This window comes from Dendrobates tinctorius, unplaced genomic scaffold (genome assembly GCF_039654945.1).
Source record: "Dendrobates tinctorius isolate UK_male_01 unplaced genomic scaffold, ASM3965494v1 ptg000098l, whole genome shotgun sequence".
NCBI lineage: Eukaryota > Metazoa > Chordata > Amphibia > Anura > Dendrobatidae > Dendrobates > Dendrobates tinctorius.
In genome coordinates this window covers 19,833,804-19,853,581 of record NW_027361766.1, presented here as the reverse complement: position 1 = coordinate 19,853,581, position 19,778 = coordinate 19,833,804, and the positions used below count along the sequence as shown (strand labels likewise).

The 19,778-nt window shown below is 44.0% G+C and overlaps 1 protein-coding gene across 2 annotated transcripts in view; it reads left to right on the top strand.

Annotated features, from left to right (window-relative positions):
- RBBP5 (RB binding protein 5, histone lysine methyltransferase complex subunit) overlaps nucleotides 1-19,778 on the top strand; it is a 58,867-nt gene that overhangs the window by 4,528 nt on the left and 34,561 nt on the right. For both annotated transcript variants that reach the window (XM_073587194.1, XM_073587195.1), the window contains exons 2-3: nucleotides 6,774-6,799; nucleotides 18,217-18,389. In XM_073587194.1, coding sequence (XP_073443295.1) covers nucleotides 6,774-6,799; nucleotides 18,217-18,389 — 199 coding nt within the window. The remainder of the gene's footprint in view (nucleotides 1-6,773; nucleotides 6,800-18,216; nucleotides 18,390-19,778) is intronic.

Here is a 19,778-nt window from a genome sequence, read left to right as displayed (position 1 = left end):
TTAGTGAGGGAGCAGAAACGGGTGAAGATAAGGTCCAGCGTGTGATCATCTTTGTGAGTGGCCGCAGAGGACCATTGAGTGAGGCCGAGGGAAGCCGTGAGCGATAGAAGTTTAGAGGAAGCCGGCATGGAAGTGTCAATGGGGATGTTGAAATCGCCCATGATGATGGCGGGCATGTCAGCAGAAAGGAAATGGAGTAGCCAGGTGGTGAAGTGGTCAAGGGAGACTTAAGGCCCCGTCACACTAAGCGACTTACCAGCGATCCCTACACCGATATCAAGGTGTCAGGATCGCTAGTAAGTCGCTATGTAATCGCTGGTGAGCTGTCACACAGACAGCTTTACCAGCGATCAGCACAGCGATGCCGAGCGCCCGGCATCGCTGGCCATCCCTGTAAAAAATAGAATCAAAATAAAAAATATAGTTATTCTCACCTTCCGACGTCCCGTTCAGCCATCCTGCCTCTCTCCACGCTCCGGTCCCAGTGATCCTTTGCGAGAATGACTGCGAGATGTCACGGTCTCGAGGGATAACAAAGTCTCGCGGTCATTCGTGCAAAGGATCACTGGGACCGGAGCGTGGAGAGAGGCAGGATGGCTGAACGGGACGTCGGAAGGTGAGAATAACTATATTTTTTACACCTGATCGCTGGTCTCCCGCCTGTCACACACAGCGATGCGTGCTGGCCAGCGGGAGACCAGCGACCAAAGAAATGTCTGGAGGTTTCTTCCAGCGATACCGGGAGGGGGGCCGCTCGCTGTCACACACAGCGATCTCGCTGGTGAGATCGCTGTTACGTCACAAAAGTTTTGACTCAGCAGCGATCTCGCTACTGAGATCGCTTAGTGAGACGGGGCCTTTATTCTCACTTATTCTCTGTAGGGGGTGTCCTATTGTGTGGGGGTGTCCTGGTTTTTGAGACGTAGCAGCGATATTGCTAGCGATATCGCTATGTCTGATACCTCCGACCGCTCCCCCGCTGGTTATCGCTGATCGCGCGAGAACGTCCTGGACTGTTTCTCGTCTTCAACGTCTTGCTGGGCTTCCTGCTGTAGCGACGAGCGTGGACGCGGGCGGGAGGATGTCAGGATCGCCCCGTCTGACAGGTAAGTAGCGACCCCTGACCCCTGCTATGTCGCTGGTGAGATCTGCCTGTGTGGCAGCTCACTAGCGACCACTTAGCGATGTACCAGCGATCCTGACTGCGTCATATCGCTGGTCGGGATCGCTGGTACATCACTAAGTGTGGACAGTACCTTAAGGATGGCTGTGGGAGCGTTATCTCTAGGGGGCATCATACTGTGTAAGGCTGACTGGGAGCAGCATTCTCTGTATGGGACATTTATACTGTGTAAAGGGTAGCTGTGGGAGAATCATTCTCTGTATTGTGCACTTTGGGGGCATGAAACTTTGTAAGTGTGGATGTGGGGACAATGTGGGATATTGACCCTACATCCTGTATGGAGGGCTGTGGGGGTATCTTACTGTGCGTGGGGGAATATCCTGTGGAGCTGAGGTCACAATAACACTTGTGCAAGTTTCCTAGATAACAGGCCTTTAACGACAGCTTGACTGAAATACCAGGCTGCGCCTGCGTTCAAGAGAAGCCTCGCGTACATATTCCTTCACATGAGGAAAGACCTTCTTCTGCTTACTGACCTGGCCTAGGTAAAGCCAGAGAGCTGTAAACTACATGACACCGCAATACATCATCTTCTGTGGCTTTACAGAGGACTGCAGGTAACCCAACTAGTGATAAACTGAAATGCAACATCATAGTATGTCAGACATAGCAGAGCTGAGTTTATGGATCCTTTCATCTACATTTGGGCACACTGATATTACATTATTTCTTTTTTTTTTTTTTTTTTTTTGTAGGACACACTTACATTGCCTTGCAAAAGTATTCGGCCCCCTGGGACTTTTCAACTTTTCCCACATATCATGCTTCAAACATAAAGATACCAAATGTAAATTTTTGGTGTAGAATCAACAAGTGGGACACAATTGTTAAGTGGAACGAAATTTATTGGTTATTTTAAATTTTTGTGGAAATTCAAAACCTGAAAAGTGAGCGTGCAATATTATACGGCCCCTTTACTTTCAGTGCAGCAAACTCCAGAAGTTCATTGTGGATCTGTGAATGATCCAATGTTGTCCTAAATGACTTATGATGATAAATATAATCCACCTGTGTCTAATCAAGTCTCCGTATAAATGCACCTGCCCTGTGATAGTCTCAGGGTTCTGTTTGATGCACAGAGAGCATCATGAAGATGAAGGAACACAACAGGCAGGTCCGTGATACTGTTGTGGAGAAGTTTAAAGCCGGATTTGGATACAAAATGATTTTCAAAACTTTAAACATCCCAAGGAGCACTGTGCAAGCGACCATATTGAAATGGAAGGAGTATCATACCACTGCAAATCTACCAAGACCCGGCCGTCCCTCTAAACTTTCATCCCAAACAAGGAGAAGACTGATCAGAGATGTAGCCATGAGGCCCATGATCACTCTGGATGAACTGCAGAGATCTACAGCTGAGGTGGGACAGTCTGTCCATAGGGCAACAATCAGTCGTACACTGCACAAATCTGGTCTTTATTGAAGAGTGGCAAGAAGAAAACCATTTCTCAAAGATATCCGTAAAATGTGTCGTTTAAAGTTTACAACAAGCCACCTGGGAAACACACCAAACATGTGGAAGAAGGTGCTCTGGTCAGATGAAACCAAAATCGAACTTTTTGGCAACAATTCCAAACGATATGTTTGGCGTAAAGGCAACACAGCTCCTCACCTTGAACACACCATCCCCACTGTCAAACATGGTGGTGGCAGCATCATGGTTTGGGCCTGCTTTTCTTCAGCAGGGACAGGGAAGATGGTTAAAATTGATGGGAAGATGGATGGAGCCAAATGCAGGACCATTCTTGTAGAAAACCTGTTAGTCTGCAAAAGACCCGAGACTGGGACCAAGATTTGTCTTCCAACAAGACAATGATCCCAAACAAAGCAAAATCTACAATGGAATGGTTTACAATAAACGTATCCAGGTGTTAGAATGGTCAAGACAAAGTCCAGACCTGAATCCAATCGAGAATCTGTGGAAAGAGCTGAAAACTGCTGTTCACAAACGATCTCCATCAAACTACACTGAGCTCGAGCTGTTTGCCAAGGAAGAATGGGCAAGAATTTCAGTCTCTCGATGTACAAAACTGATAGAGACATACCTCAAGCGACTTGCAGCTTAATCGCAGCAAAAGGTGGCGCAACAAAGGATTAAGTTAAAGGGGCCGAATAATATTGCACGCCCCACTTTTCAGTTTTTGAAGTTCCACAAAAATTTAAAATAATCAATAAATTTTGTTCAACTTCACTATTGTGTCCCACTTGTTGATTCTTCACCAAAAATTTACATTTGGTATCTTTATGTTTGAAGCATGATATGTGGGAAAAGGTTGAAGAGTTCCAGGGGGCCGAATACTTTCGCAAGGCACTGTAACTCTGCTACATCTATGCAATTTGTACAATACTGTCTGTAGTGTTACATAAGACTGAAACACAAACTCATCTCTACATAAAATCACAGATCATATTGTAAAATTGAGTATTCAGATGTAGCAGAGTGAAATTTATGCTGCAGGCCAACCCTACAAATATTGTAAGGTAATAATGTGCACAGATGTTTCGGTGTCAAATTTGTCAACTGTTTACACTGTATTAAGTTAGGATAAGGTAGTGGAGATTTTCTGCTGAGATGTAGCAGAGCTGATTGGGCACAAACATTTCTATACCATGTTTTCTCAGCAGTTTTGCGTAATACTGCAGGTTATTTCTCATAAGAATGCAGCCACAGAATGAAATGTTAAGTTCAGCTCTGCACATCGGTATATGCAGTCTCTATGACTGGACCTTACTCTACTCATAAAGGGTTATATCCAGATAGAAACAATAAAATAAACCAAGTTATACCCTATCGGATAGTGACCATTTTTTGTGACTGCTGGGGTCTGACTTGGATGCCCAGAGATAATGAGATCAGGATGTTGGAGTCCTGAGAACAGGGATTTGCAGCCTCGCCCTGAAAGGACTGAATTTGTGCCTCCCGCGGTTGGCTGAGTCGATCTTTCCTGTGTATGTGGAAGTTGGTAGAGACAACCTTCAGCTGAATGATCATTCAGAGGACACCTATCTTTTGTATAGCCAGCTTCATGTCTTAAAGGAACAGCACAGGAAACCTGTCTAGTGAGCATCAGAATAGTGTGTGAAGCCAAACTCCCAAATTACACCCATATACTCCTCATTGGTTAAAGATACTCCTCAGACAAGCTTGGAAGAGTATTTTTATCCTGCAGTTAATTATGTTATGCGACCTCTGCTGTTGTATAATGTTACCATTATACTGTGAGGAGGATGTACTGTATACTCTTGGGCATCCTACTGGGTATTAGGAGGATGTAATGTAGGGGGCATTATACTGTGTGGGGGAATGTACTGTAGGGGAATCATTGTGTGTATGGGGGGAATGTACTGTAGGGGAATCATTGTGTGTATGGGGGGAATGTACTGTAGGGGCATCATAGCGTGTGTGGGCATCTTACTGGGCATCATAGTGTGTGTGGGCATCTTACTGGGCATCATAGTGTGTGTGGGCATCTTACTGGGCATCATAGTGTGTGTGTGTGTGTGTGTGGGCATCTTACTGTGTGTATGGGGGGATGTACTGTAGAGGCATCATAGTGTGTGTGGGCATCTTATTGTGTGTATGGGGGGGATGTACTTTAGAGGCATCATAGTGTGTGTGGGCATTTTACTGTGTATGGGGGGAAATGTACTGTAGGGGAATCATTGTGTGGGCATCTTACTGTGTGTATGGGGGGAATGTACTGTAGGGGCATCATACTGTGTGTATGGGGGGATGTACTGTAGAGGCGTCATAGTGTGTGTGTGTGTGTGGGCATCTTATTGTGTGTATGGGGGGATGTACTTTAGAGGCATCATAGTGTGTGTGTGTGGGCATTTTACTGTGTATGGGGGGAAATGTACTGTAGGGGAATCATTGTGTGGGCATTTTACTGTGTATGGGGGGAAATGTACTGTAGGGGAATCATTGTGTGGGCATCTTACTGTGTGTATGGGGGGAATATACTGTAGGGGCATCATAGTGTGTGTGGGCATCTTACTGTGTGTATTGGGGGGAATGTACTGTAGGGGCATCATAGTGTGTGTGGGCATCTTACTGTGTGTATGGGGGGAATGTACTGCAGGGGCATCACAGAGTGTGTGCATTCTCAGGTAAGTAAAGGATATTCACACTTCTGTCTACGTAATCTAATACTGGAGATTATAACTGCTGTAGTAAGATGAGGCTGCTCACATTGCTGCCCCCTGTCTTTCTGATCTAATACTGGAGCCACCAGGGGTACTGAGGTAAGATTAGGCAGGTCACATTGCTGTTGACCGTGTATTTCTGGTGGTAACACTGGAGATATCAGGGTTGCGGAGGTAAGAAGAAGCTGCTCACTCTGCTGTCCTCATGATCTATCTGAATCCCGGTGGCTGCTGTGACCTGGAGATAAGCCATCACCCAGTCATACCAGTGGAGCAGCCAACTGCACATACTCACAGGCATCTGACCTATTAACAATCTGGTTTCTAGCCGTGTAACAAGACCACATCTGTTTTAATGCTATACTGATTTCTCCATGGGAAAAATGACTTGCTGATTAAGTTTAGCTATGACATTTTCATTCTTTCTTTTTTGTATTCCCAGAGATTCCCTTTAAATGGTTGACCTGAATTTTTGTTTATTGCATATCCAACTACACTTACCCATGGCACTTCAGTTCTGCGTCCCCACCGCTGCCCCTTCCATTCTTTGTGGACAAGCTGCAAGGTTGATGCTACGAGTACAGAGCGTGACCACTGAAGACAGTTACGGGTCATTCCTTGATAACTTACGTTGCAACACAGTTAGTAACTTACGTTACAGTAAGTTTACTTCTCATATGAAGTAATGTAACGTAAGTTACCATCAGCTTTGTAACGTAAGTTACTACATTTTGTTGTAATGTAAGTTAGCAAGTAATAACACTGTATTTTGTTTTTAATTTGTATTGTTGAAAAATCAAACTGTGTTGAAATCCATTGAGAATAGTGTAATGTACAATATATATTCATTCATTTTTGTGCCTGCCTTCAAAGAACAGTCTGTAGCCATTATTAACTCAGTTTTTGGCTTGTGAATGTCACGTAAGTTACCATGTAATGACCCTTACAGTGATTGGTTGTAGCAATGACATGTTGTATTGTCATGGATGTAGCTTGTCACCAAAGACTGGAGGCAGCAGCAGAGAGGTAGTAGTGGGTGACTAAAGCTCATTTCTATTCTTGGCAACTTTGTGAATAATAAAAGGAATTCTTGAAACAAAATTTCCTATTGTCTCCTTTTTTCCCCAGACATCGGTAGAACATGTGGTTTAATGAACCTAATATATTTTATTAGAATTGTCACCTTTCTTACCTTTCATCAGTCTAAAATCACTGTTCCCTCAAGATTCTAGTTCTGTCTCCACTTTCTAAATGTTTAGCAACCTGTTCAGCAACAAAAAACCCCGTACTGTAATGCAGTAAGTAGTGGAGGGTGGTTGAAGCTGCAGATAATTTCTCTGTGAGGCTGCATGCTGCTAGAAGGGAGGGCAAGCCTTACGTCATCTTAATGTCTATGATAATCTTGGCATCATTTTTTTTTTTTTTTTTTTTCTCCCTCTAGAATCCTTTGGTCAGAATTACCCAGAGGTAAGTATGTATTATGCCATGTGTGCAATTACTATGTGTAATCTACTGTTCATTTATACAGTTACTTCTATATGAGTTAAAGGGGTTTTCTAGGCATGTAACATTGACTCTGTATAAGTCATCAACATCAGATCAGTAGAGGCTTGATACCTGGCACCTCCACCAGTCAGCTGTTGAAGGCAGACTGACTGCTCCGCTCAATGTGAAGCATCCATTGCCAAGAACTTAACTCCTGATTTCTTAAATAGGAACAGATCTGCAGAACCAGATTGTGGCCACTACACTTTGAAGGGAGCTGTGCTTTTCAGCTTTATTGAACCCTTACTTCCTTACAGGTGATAACTAGAGATGGGCGAACCCAAACATTAAAGTTTGATGCCTTTACTGAACATCTACTGTTCAGATCTGGACACCAAACACAGAAATCACGAGGAAGTCCGTGTTACTGTTCAGGTTCAGCCCCCTTGAGCACTGGGTCTTTGTCGCCTGTCACTGCGTCTGATCGGCGGTAAAATGAACTGCTGCGAGCATAGTGTCAGTGACTAGCGGTGACGTCATCGAGGTTACTGCCGGTCACTGAGGCTGCGTTCCCAGCTGCGTCAAACTGCGATGACCTCGGTGAGATCCCCACCATCACCATAAGAAAGTTTTACAGTGCAGAGGAGAGTTCACCACAGTTCCAATTCACTGCAGTGAAATTCTCCCTGTGAACTGTCCTCTGCACAGTTATACTTTCTAACGGTGCAAGCAGGGATCTCACCAAGATCACCGCAGTTCAGCCCGGCTGGAAACGCAGCGTCAGCAACCGGCAGTAACCTCGATGATGTCTCCGAAGTGCATTGAGCAGCAGGGTCGTGTGCTGGTAAAAGGGGGGAAAAAAAAATGTCTTTTAAATCATCTGCCTGAGCAAGTGTGAACGAGCTGATTGTGACCTGAGCGTAAGTGCGAACTGTGGTAAGTGTGTGACTTGTGATTCAGTGACTTTGGATTCAGGGAGTTTCCAAGGAAGGTATTACTGAATTGCTGTTATATTTTATTAATTTTTTATTTTTTTTTTGCTTATCTTTTCTGTCTGGTGCAATCCCCATTAGGATGTGCTCCACTATTGCCAATCCCATCCAGTGCACATCTTGCCACATGTATGAAATCCTTGAACAGCCGGTCGAGGGTGCATACTGCTGTGCGAGATGTGAGCACGTTGTGCATTTGGAAGCCCAGATGCTGGATCTAAATGTGCAGCTGGCAACACTGAGATCCATAGACAATATAGAAAGGAGTCTTCTGCTCACTGAGCAGATGCTCAATGGGATAGATGGGGGGGGGGGGGGGGAATGCTAGGTTGGAGCTGCAGGACAGTGAAGCAGCTAGCTGGGTGACAGAAGGCGGGGTAGAGGGAAGAGCACCAGGGAGGCTAGTCCTGATATGGCACACCCCAATAAGTTTGCTAGGTTGGCAGATGCGGGGAGTGTTAGTGCAGGAGTAGCACTGCTGCAGCAAGGCATGTCCTTTGAAAGCCGGAGGAGTGTCTGCTCCAGTAAGGGGGAAAATAGGAGAGTAGGGCAGGCCAGACAGGTGTTGGTAGTGGGGGACTCAATTATTAGCGGAATAGATAGGGCAATCTGTCACAAAGACAAGGATCGTCGAACGGTGTGCTGCCTACCTGGCGCTCGAGTCCGACACATCGCTGATCGAGTTGACAGATTGCTGGGAGGGGCTGGTGAGGATCCAGCGGTCATGGTGCACATTGGCACAAATGACAAAGATAGAGGTAGGTGGAAGGTCCTTAAAGATGATTTCAGGGAATTAGGCTGCAAGCTTAAAGCAAGGACCTCCAAGGTGGTATTTTCGGAAATACTTCCTGTGCCACGCCAGAGAGGCAACGGGAGGTTAGGGAGGTTAATAAGTGGCTCAGGAATTGGTGTAGGAAGGAGGGGCTTGGGTTCCTGCAGAACTGGGCCGACTTGTCAGTTGGCTACAGGTTCTACGCTAGGGACGGGCTGCACCTCAATGGGGAGGGTGCAGCTGTGCTGGGGGAGAAAATGGCTAGAAGGTTGGAGGAGTGTTTACACTAGGGACGGGGGGAAGGTATTCCTTTTATAGGAGGGGAAGACAGTGCAGATAGAGACCTGGGCACAAATAATGAAATTGGGGGTGGCATGGGGGGTGGGGTTAGAACAGTTAATAATTTAAGAAAGAATAGAGGTAAAGAGAGATACACAAAGTGCATGTATACTAATGCCAGAAGCCTCGCCAACAAAATGGAGGAATTGGAGTTAATGTTGTTGGAACATAATTATGACATGGTGGGGATATCTGAGACATGGCTGGACGAGAGCCATGACTGTGCTGTTAATTTACAGGGCTATAGTCTGTTCAGAAATGACCTAACAAATAAGCGAGGGGGAGGCGTGTGTTTATATGTAAAATCATCCTTAAAACCCATCCTGCGTGATAATATATGAATCTAATGAAAATGTAGAGTCCCTGTGGGTGGAGATAAAGGGGAGGGGGGAAAATAATAAATTACTGATAGGGGTTTGTTATTAGTCCCCAAAAATAATGGAAGCAACAGAGAATATCCTCATAAAGAAAATAAATGAAGCTGCGACTCGAGGAGAAGTCATTATTATGGGGGACTTCAACTACCCTGAAATACATTGGGGAACCGAAACCTGCAGTTCCAGCAAAGGTAATAGGTTTCTGACAACTATGAGAGACAATTACCTTTCACAACTGGTTCAGGACCCAACAAGAGGGGGGGCACTGCTAGACCTAATATTAACCAACAGGCCAGACCGCATATCAAATATAAGGGTTGGGGGTCACTTGGGTAACAGTGATCACAAAATAATAATTTTTCATGTGTCCTTTAATAAGATGTGTAGTAGAGGGGTTACAAGGACACTACAGGAATTTCCAACGGATGAGAGATGATCTTGGTGCAATTAACTGGGACGATATCCTGAGACCTAAAAATACACAAAGAAAATGGGAGACGTTTATTAGCATCCTGAATAGGACCTGTGCACAATATATACCGTATGGGAATAAGTGCACAATATATACCGTATGGGAATAAACATGCTAGAAATAGGAGGAGACCACTATGGTTAAATAGAGCTGTAAGGAGCTCAATAAATAGTAAGAAGCTAAAAAATGATAGTGTTGGTCCCCTTAAAAATAGTCTGGGTGAAATGGTGGATGAGGAAAAAGCCAATATGCTAAATGACTTTTTTTAAACAGTATTTACACAAGAAAATCCCATGATGGATAACATGATCAGGGATAAAAAATTCTCCATTAAATGTCACCTGCTTAACCCAGCAGGAAGTATGACAGCGTCTAAAAATCACTAAAATTGACATGCCCAGGCCCGGATGGGATACACCCCCGAGTACTGCAGGAATTAAGCACAGTCATAGACTATTATTTTTAATCTTTAAAGATTCCATAATAACAGGGTCTGTACCACAGGACTGGCGTATAGCAAATGTGGTGCCAATATTCATAAAGGGGACAAAAACTGAACTTGGAAATTATAGGCCAGTAAGTTTAACCTCAACTGTGGGTAAAATCCTGGAGGGTTTTCTAAGAGATACTATACTGGAGTATCTGAAGAATAACTTCATGACCCAATATCAACATGGGTTTACGAGGGACAGTTCCTGTCAGATTAATCTGATAAGCTTTTATGAAGAGGTAAGTTCCGAACTGGACCAAGGGAATGCAGTGGACGTGGTGTACATGGACTTTTCAAAAGCTTTTGATACGGTGCCACACAAAAGGTTGATACATAAAATGAGAACAATGGGGATAGGGGAAAATATGTATTATTAATCTAGCACACTCGGACTGGGTCACGGTTAGCAGTGGGGTACCACAGGGGTCAGTATTGGGCCCGATTCTTTTTAACATATTTATTAATAACCTTGTAGGGGGCATACAGAGTAGAATTTCAATATTTGCAGATGACACTAAACTCTGCCGGCTAATCAATACAGAGGAGGACAATTTTATATTACAGGAGGATTTATGTAAACTAGAAGCTTGGGCTGATAAATGGCAAATGAGCTTTAATGGGGATAAATGTAAGGTCATGCACTTGGGTAGAACGAACAAGATGTATAATTTTGTGCTTAATTGTAAAACACTGGGCAAAACTGTCACTGAAAAAGACCTGGGTGTATGGGTGGATGACAAACTCGCATTTAGTGGCCAGTGTCAGTCAGTTGCTAAGGCAAATAAAATAATGGGATGCATTAAAAGAGGCATAGATGCTCATGAGGAGAACATAATTTTACCTCTATATAAGTCACTAGTGCGACCACACTTAGAATACTGCGTACAGTTCTGGTCTCCAGTGTATAAGAAAGACATAGCTGAACTGAAGCGGGTGCAGAGAAGCGCGACCAAGGTTATTAGAGAACTGGAGGGTCTGCAATACCAAGACAGGTTATTACATTTGGGGTTATTTAGTTTGGAAAAACAAAGGCTTAAGGGTGATCTTATTACAATGTATAAATATATGCGGGAACAGTAGAAAGGCCTTTCTAATCTTTTTCCTCTTAGACCTGTGACGGGGACAAGGGGGCATCCTCTACGTCTGGAGGAAAGAAGGTTTAAGCATAATCAGAGACGCGGATTCTTTACTGCAAGAGCAGTGAGACTATGGAACTCTCTGCCATATTATATTGTAATGAATCCCTACTAAAATTTAAGAAGGGACTGGATGCCTTTCTTGAAAAGTATAATGTTACAGGGTATATACACTAGTTTCCTTAACCCCTTCACGACCCATGACGCCTACGTAGGCGTCATGCTATAAATCGCCCTCCTGCGGGTCGGGTGACCGGGGACACTGAAAGAGGTCACCCGACCCACACACAGAGGACACTCTATGGTTAATCCCAGGGGGCGTGGCTTAGCCCCCACGTGCCTACGATAGCTCTGATTGGCTGTTAAAAGTGAAACAGCCAATCAGAGCGATTTGTAATATTTCACCAATGAAATTTGGTGAAATATTACAATCCAGCCATGGCCGATGGCTGGACACCGACACACGACCACCCCCCCAACACCGATGGACGGCAGCGATCGGTCGCCGCCGTCATCATCTGCTCCCCCTTCCTATCGCTCCCCCCCCCCCGGTACCTCCAATGGCTCCCGGTGTCCCGACGTCCAGATGATGGGCACCGCCATCTTGCAAAATGCCGGGCGTATGCGCAGTGCACCTGCCATTGTCCAAGATGGCGGCGCCCATGAATTTGCCGGCTGCCCGTTCATTTCTCATTTTGATCACTGAGATACACTCTCACAGTGATCAAAATGAAAAAAAAAAAGTAAATACACCCCCCGTTTATCACCCCCATAGACAGGCACAAGTAATAAAATTAAAAAAAATATTTTTTTTCTTCCATTTAGGGTTAGGATTGAAGTTAGGGTTAGAATTAGGGTTGGGATTGAAGTTGGGGGTTGGGATTGAAGTTGGGGGTTGGGATTGAAGTTGGGGGTTGGGATTGAAGTTGGGGGTTGGGATTGAAGTTGGGGGTTGGGATTGAAGTTGGGGGTTGGGATTGAAGTTGGGGGTTGGGATTGAAGTTGGGGGTTGGGATTGAAGTTGGGGGTTGGGATTGAAGTTGGGGGTTGGGCTTGTGGTTAGGGTTATGATTAGGGTTGGGTTAGAGTTAGGGATGTATTGGGGTTAGAGTTAGGGATGTATTGGGGTTAGAGTTGGAATTGAGGGGTTTCGACTGTTTAGGCACATCACAGGGTCTCCGAACGCGACATGGCGCCACGATTTGTTCCAGCCAATTTTGCGTTCAAAATGTCAAACAGCACTCCCTCCATTCCGAGCCCCGATGTATGCCCAAACAGTGGTTTACCCCCACATATGGGGTATCAGCGTACTCAGGAAAAATTGCACAACAACTTTGGGGGTCTAATTTCTCCTGTTACCCTTGGGAAAATAAAAAATTGGGAGCTAAAAAATCATTTTTTGATTTTCATGGCTCTGCGTTATAAACTTCTGTGAAGCACTTGGGGTTTCAAAGTGCTCACCACACATCTAGATAAGTTCTTTGGGTGGTCTAATTTCCAAAATGGGGTCACTTGTGGGGGGTTTCCACTGTTTAGGCACATCAGAGGCTCTGCAAACGTAACATGACGCCCGCAGACCATTCCATCAAGTCAGTATTTCAAAACGTCACTACTTCCCTTCCGAGCCCTGGCGTGTGCCCAAACAGTGGTTTCCCCCCCCCCCCACATATGGGGTACCAGCGTACTCAGGACAAACTGGACAACAACTTTTGGGGTACAATTTCTCCTGTTACCATTGTGAAAATAAAAAATAGCGGGCTAAAAAATCATTTTTTGAGGAAAAAAAGATTATTTTTATTTTCACGGCTCTGTGTTATACACTTCTGTAAAGCACCTGGGGGTTCAAAGTGCTCACTATGCATATAGAGAAGTTTCTTAGGGGGTCTAGTTTCTAAAATGGGGTCACTTGTGGAGGAGCTCCAAAGTGTATGCAGACAGGGCCTCTCCAAACATGACATGGTGTCCGCTAACGATTGGAGCTAATTTTCCATTCAAAGAGTCAAATGGCGCTCCTCCCCTTCTGAGCCCTGCCGTGCGCCCAAACAGTGGTCCCCCCCCCCCCCCCCCCCATACGGGGTACCAGCGTACTCAGGATAAACTGAACAACAACTTTAGGGGTCCAATTTATCCTGTTACTCTTGTGAAAATAAAAAATAGCGGGCTAAAAAATCATTTTTGAGGAAAAAAAATTATTTTTTTATTTTCATGGCTCTGGGTTTATAAATTTCTGTGAAGCACTTGGCGGTTCAAAGTGCTCACTACACATCTAGATAAGCTCCTTGGCAGGTCTAGTTTCCAAAAATGGGGTCACTTGTGGGGGGTTTCTACTGTTTAGGCACATCAGGGACTCTGCAAACGCAACATGATGCCCGCAGAACATTCCATCAGTCTGCATTTCTAAATCGCGCTCATTCCCTTCTGAGCTCTCCCATGCGCCCAAACAGTGATTCCCCCCCACATATGGGGTACCAGTGTACTCAGGACAAATTGCATAGCAACTTTTGTGGTCCAATTTCTCCTGTTAGCCTTGTGAAAATAAAAAATAGCGGGCTAAAATATCATTTTTGAGGAAAAAAAATGATTTTTTATTTTCACTGCTCTGCGTTATAAACTTCTGTGAAGCACTTGTGGGTTCAAAGTGGTCACCACACATCTAGATAAGTTCCTTGTGGGGTCTAGTTTCCAAAATGGGGTCACTTGTGGGGGAGCTCCAATGTTTAGGCACTCAGGGACTCTCCAAGCTCATCTAGAGAATGCTAAGAGTGTGCAAAGCAGTAATCAAGCAAAAGGTGGCTACTTTGAAGAACCTAGAATATAAGACATATTTTCAGTTTTCACACTTTTTTGTTAATTATATAATTCCACATGTGCTAATTCATAGTTTTGATGACTTCAGACTGAATCTACAATTTTCATAGAAATTAAAATAAAGAAAACTCTTTGAATGAGGTGTGTCCAAACTTTTGGTCTGTACTGTGTGTGTGTGTGTGTATATGTATGTGTATATAAAATATATATAACACTATGACTTATCTCAGCTAAGACGAATCCTAGATCCTCAGGCTACATTCACACCATGGGCGTAGCCAGGATCAAACCTGGGGGGGGGGGCAGAACCTCATACTGTTCCGCAGAATCTCATATTGCACACCTCAGCTGCTACAGAACCTCATACTGCACACCCGTACACTTGAAAATCAAGCCTGCACCTTAAGAAGATGTGGTGGTGATGAATGCAGTCTATTTATTCCAACTATCAATTGATGTTGATGTGTTAACTGAAAATGAGCAATGCCTGTCCTGGGCGTCCTTTTGGGCAGCTATGAGGTGTACTTGACTGGTGCTAAAAAAAAGGAGTGTTAGTCTGTGTACTACCCGGTTTTCATTCTTTTTCGTACAGATACGATATGGATAGAGAGATATGGATAAATGGATATATAGATAGAGCAGATTTCCAATCTGCTTTTGCTATTGAAAACATTATCTATGAGCTCAAAAACCTTTCAGGTGATGCGGTTTTTTAAAAAGCTGATCTGTTTTTGCAACTGAAAAACGTATCCTCAAAAAACGCAGGAAAAACGCTGTGTGTGAATGTAGCCTTAGATCAGGAATATAACAGCCATTTATAGGACATTTCATAACTTTCCCAAATTCCTATGAAAAAATATTCAGCACATTCTGCATTGAACTACTGTACCCAATTTATTATGTATTTTCGGTGTCGGTCCATTTTATACTGACTCCGACTCCACAGCCCTTGTTTTTAGAATGGTGTCACTTTTGGGTATTTTCTGCCATATAGACCCCTCAAAGTGACTTCAAATGTGAGGTGGTCCCTAAAAAAAAAAAAAAAAAAAAAAAAAAAATGGATTTGTAAATTTTGTTGTAAAAATGAGAAATCGCTGGTCAACAAAATTGTGCTGATGTAAAGTAGACATGTGGGAATTGTTATTTATTAACTATTTTGTGTCCCATAACTCTGGTTTAACGGAATAAAAATTCAAAATGTGAAAATTGCGAAATTTTCGCCAAATTTCTGTTTTTTTCACATAAATGCAAACATCGACCTAAATTTACCACTAACATGAAGCCCAATATGTCACAAGAAAAAATCAAGAATCGCTAGGATACATTGAAGCGTTCCTGAGTTATTACCTCATAAAGGGACACTGGTCAGAATTGCCAAAATGGCCAGGTCATTAAGGTCAAAGTAGGCTGGGTCATGAAGGGGTTAATATTGCGTTGATCCAGGGAACTAGTTTGATGTCACCTGACAATACAAAGGTGACATCAACCCCACAAATATGAACCCCACTTGTCACCGCTACAGGGCAAGTGGGAAGAGCTGGGCAAAGCGCCAGAATTGATGCATCTAATGGTTGTCTTTTCTGGGCAGCTGCAGGCTGCTCTTTTTAGGCTGGGAACCCAGTATCCATGGCCCCTTACCAGCCCCCATCTGACTGCTTTAGCTTGGCTGGTTGTTCAAAATGGGGTGGCACCCCACACCATTTTTTTAACCCCTTAACTCCCGGGCGCTCATCGTTTTTCGCTGCCCTTTTTTCTAAAGCCATAACTTTTTTATTTTTCAGTCAATATGGCCATGTCAGGGGTTATTTTTTTTTGCGGGGCGAGTTGTACTTTTAAACGACATCATTGGTGTTAGCATGTCATGTTCTTAAAAACGGGAAAAAAATTCCAAGTGTGGTGAAATTGCAAAAAAAAGTTCTATCCCGCACTTTTGTTTGGCTTTTTTTGCTAGGTTCACTAAATGCTAAAACTTACCTGCCATTATGATTCTCCAGGTCATTACGAGTTCATAAACACCAAACATGTCTAGGTGCTTTTTTTTTTATCTAAGTGATGAAAAAAAAATTCCAAAGTTTGCATTAAAAAAAATAAATAAATTTTGCAATTTTCCGAGTCCCATGGCGTCTCCATTTTTCGTGATCCTGGGTTGGGTGAAGGATTATTTTTTTGTGCTTCCAGCGAACATTTTTAATGATACCACTTTTGTGCAGATACAATCTTTTGATCGTCTGTTATTGCATTTTAATGCAATGTCGCGGTGACCAAAAAAGCGTAATTCGGGCATTTTTATTTATTTATTTTTTCTCACTATGCCCTTTAGCGATCAAGTTAAACCATTTTTTTTTATTGATCGGCTGATTCTGAACACGGCGATACCAAATATGTGTATGTTTTTGATTTTTATTTATTTCTTTTAATTTTGAATGGGGCGAAAGGGAGGTGATTTTATATTTTTATAATTTTATTTATTTTTTTTAAATATTTTTTTAAAACTTTTTTTTCTTTCACTTTTGGCATGCTTCAATAGCCTCCATGAGAGGCTAGACGTTTCCATAGCTTGAACAGCTCTGCTACATAGAGGCGATGCTCAGATCGCCTCTAAGTAGCAAAATTACTGCATTGCTATGAGCGCCGACCACAGGGTGGCGCTCAGAGCAATCTGACAAGGAGACCTCTAGTTGTTATGCAGACGAACCGATCACGTGACTGGGTCAGCGGTGCGCGTATTTCCAGCCCGATGTCAGTTTGACAACGGCATTTAACTAAATAGGTGTGGGTGGATCGCGATTCCACCCGCGCCTATTGCGGGCACATGTCAGCTGTTCAAAACAGCTGACATGTCCCGGCTTCGATGCAGGCTCACCGCCGGAGCCCACATCAAAGCGGGGGTACTGCCATTGGACATACTATTCCGTCCAATGGCAGTAGGGGGTTAAATTAGTTATTTAAATATTTAAAAAATACGACGGCGTGGGACCCCTCTGTTCTTGATAATCAGCATTGCTGATGTTGACAGCTGAGTGTTGCAGGCTCCAGCTGTGAGTTTTTTGCCTGGTTATCAAAAATACATGCGAACCCACGCTGTCGTTTTTTTTTTTTTTAATTATTTGCAGCGCAGGTGCTGGCTGATGAATACTCCCATCCGCCGCTCATGCTCTCACTGCTACTAACGGCAGCAGGTGTCGGCTCATGGGAGCAGTAGTCCCATCAGCTGACACCGTGCGCGCACACATGCTGGCTTTTAAGTGTGGAAACCGCGGCTCTCTCACTGATGGCGGTGATTTTACCGCCGATCAGAAGCAGTGTTTGCCGCGCTGTCATGCACATGACAGCGTGGCAAACACTGGATGTTCGGGCTCCCCATTCAAGTGAATGGGGTCCGGATTCAGGTACTGTTCTGGTACCTGAACCTAAACTTTTTGTAACTGTTCAGTCGAACCCGAACATCTAGGTGTCCGCCCATCTCCAGTGATAACAGATGATTGGGTGTTGGCGGGGGGTAGTGGCTTTTGGTGACCCCCTACTGATGACCTTTCCTGAAGACATCAAATATTACATGTCCAGACAGCCTCTTTGCTTTGTTTGCTTTGTGTCAAACTTTACTATTCTGCACAATCTTCTAGTCCATGTTCTTAAAGGGGTGTCCACCGCTGAGATTTTTTTTGCTGAAATCCTCCCAACAGTAAAAAATAAAACTTTGAACGTATACTCCCCTTCTCATTTCCCTTGCTTACCTTTACCGATGATGCCCACGCTCCCCACTGGTTTTGCTTGTTCTGCCTACCTTACTGCTGCAGTCAGTCACTGCTGTGATTGGCTACAGTGGTCACATCTGTAATGTTGAAACAGGATTTATTCCAGTCGTATGTTCCTGGATGAAACAAAATTCAGGGGTAGACCACCCTGTTTAAACAAGTTTGAGGGGTTTAACCAGTGCTTTTGGACATCTTCTGGTACTTAGAATGACTTTGCCTTGCATGTATACATGTAGTGATTGTGCTTTTGTGTTGTAGGAAGCAGATGGCACGTTGGATTGCATCAGTATGGCCCTCACCTGTACGTTTAACAGGTGGGGAACGCTGCTTGCTGTGGGCTGCAATGATGGCCGTATTGTCATCTGGGACTTTCTAACAAGGGGCATTGCTAAGATTTTAAGTGCACATATTCATCCAGTGTGCTCTCTTTGGTGAGTGTGTTTTTTTTTGTTTTTTTTTGTTTTTGTTTTTTTATGAAAGGGCAGAAAATATGATGGTGTAAATCATGTAAATTATCTCATGTAATTTTTTTTTTTTTTTTTTTCCCTGTCTGTGCTGACAGGGTGGGCAGTAGTGAAGTACTGTCTACTGTTATAACAGGATGTTAGCATCTATTGCATGCATTGAAATAAGAGCCAAAATATATACTAACAGTTAGTCATATGTTAAAGTTTGGGCACCCCTATTAATGTTAACCTTTTTTCTTTATAACAATTTTGTTTTTTGCAACAGCTATTTCAGTTTCATATATCTAATAACTGATGAACTCAGTTATATTTCTGGATTCAAATGAGGTTTATTGTACTAACAGAAAATGTGCAATCTGCATATAAACAAAATTTGACCGGTGCAAAAGTATGGGCACAACATAAGTGACATTAATATTTCGTAGATCCTACTTTCGTAAAAATAACAGCCTCTAGTCGCTTCCTGTAGCTATTAATGAGTTCCTGGATCCTGGATGAAGGTATTTGTGACCATTCCTGTTTAGGCCGGTTTCACATTTGCGCTTCAGGGCGCAGAGACGGCCTGCGCACAGCCGCCGCTAAGCCCCGCCCCCTGCCGCGCCTCCGGCGGTAGCTCCGCCTCCGGGCGCATGACGCTGCATGCACAACCAAATTGCAACAGGTTGCGTTTGGCGCTGGTCGGCGCACCATCAAAAGGACGCAGGCTCCGCCAAACGCATACTGCGCACGGCCTGCGTCCTCAGTGATAAAGATAGGGGACACATGCAGCGTCATGCGCCCGGAGGCGGAGCTACCGCCAGAGGCGGGGCTTAGCGGCGGCCGTGCGCAGGCCGTCGCTGCGCCCTGAAGCGCAAATGTGAAACCGGCCTTACAAAACAAGTCCAGTTCAGTTAAGTTTGATGGTCGCCGAGCATGGACAGCCCGCTTCAAATCATCATTCCAGAACATTGTAATTGTTCCTCTGCATGAATGCCTGAGTAGATTTGGAGCGGTGTTTTGGATCATTGTCTTGCTGAAATATCCATCCCCTGCGTAACTTCAACTTCCTCACTGATTCTTGCACATTATTGTCAAGAATCTGCTGATACTGAGTTGAATCCATGCGACCCTCAGCTTTAACAAGATTCCCGATGCCGGCATTGGCCACACAGCCCCAAAGCATGATGGAACCTCCACCAAATTTTACTGTGGGTAGCAAGTGTTTTTCTTGGAATGCTGTGTTTTTTAGCCTCCATGCATAACGCTTTTTTGTATGACCAAACAACTCAATCTTTGTTTCATCAGTCCACAGGACCTTCTTCCAAAATGTAACTGGCTTGTCCAAATGTGCTTTTGCATACCTCAGGCGACTCT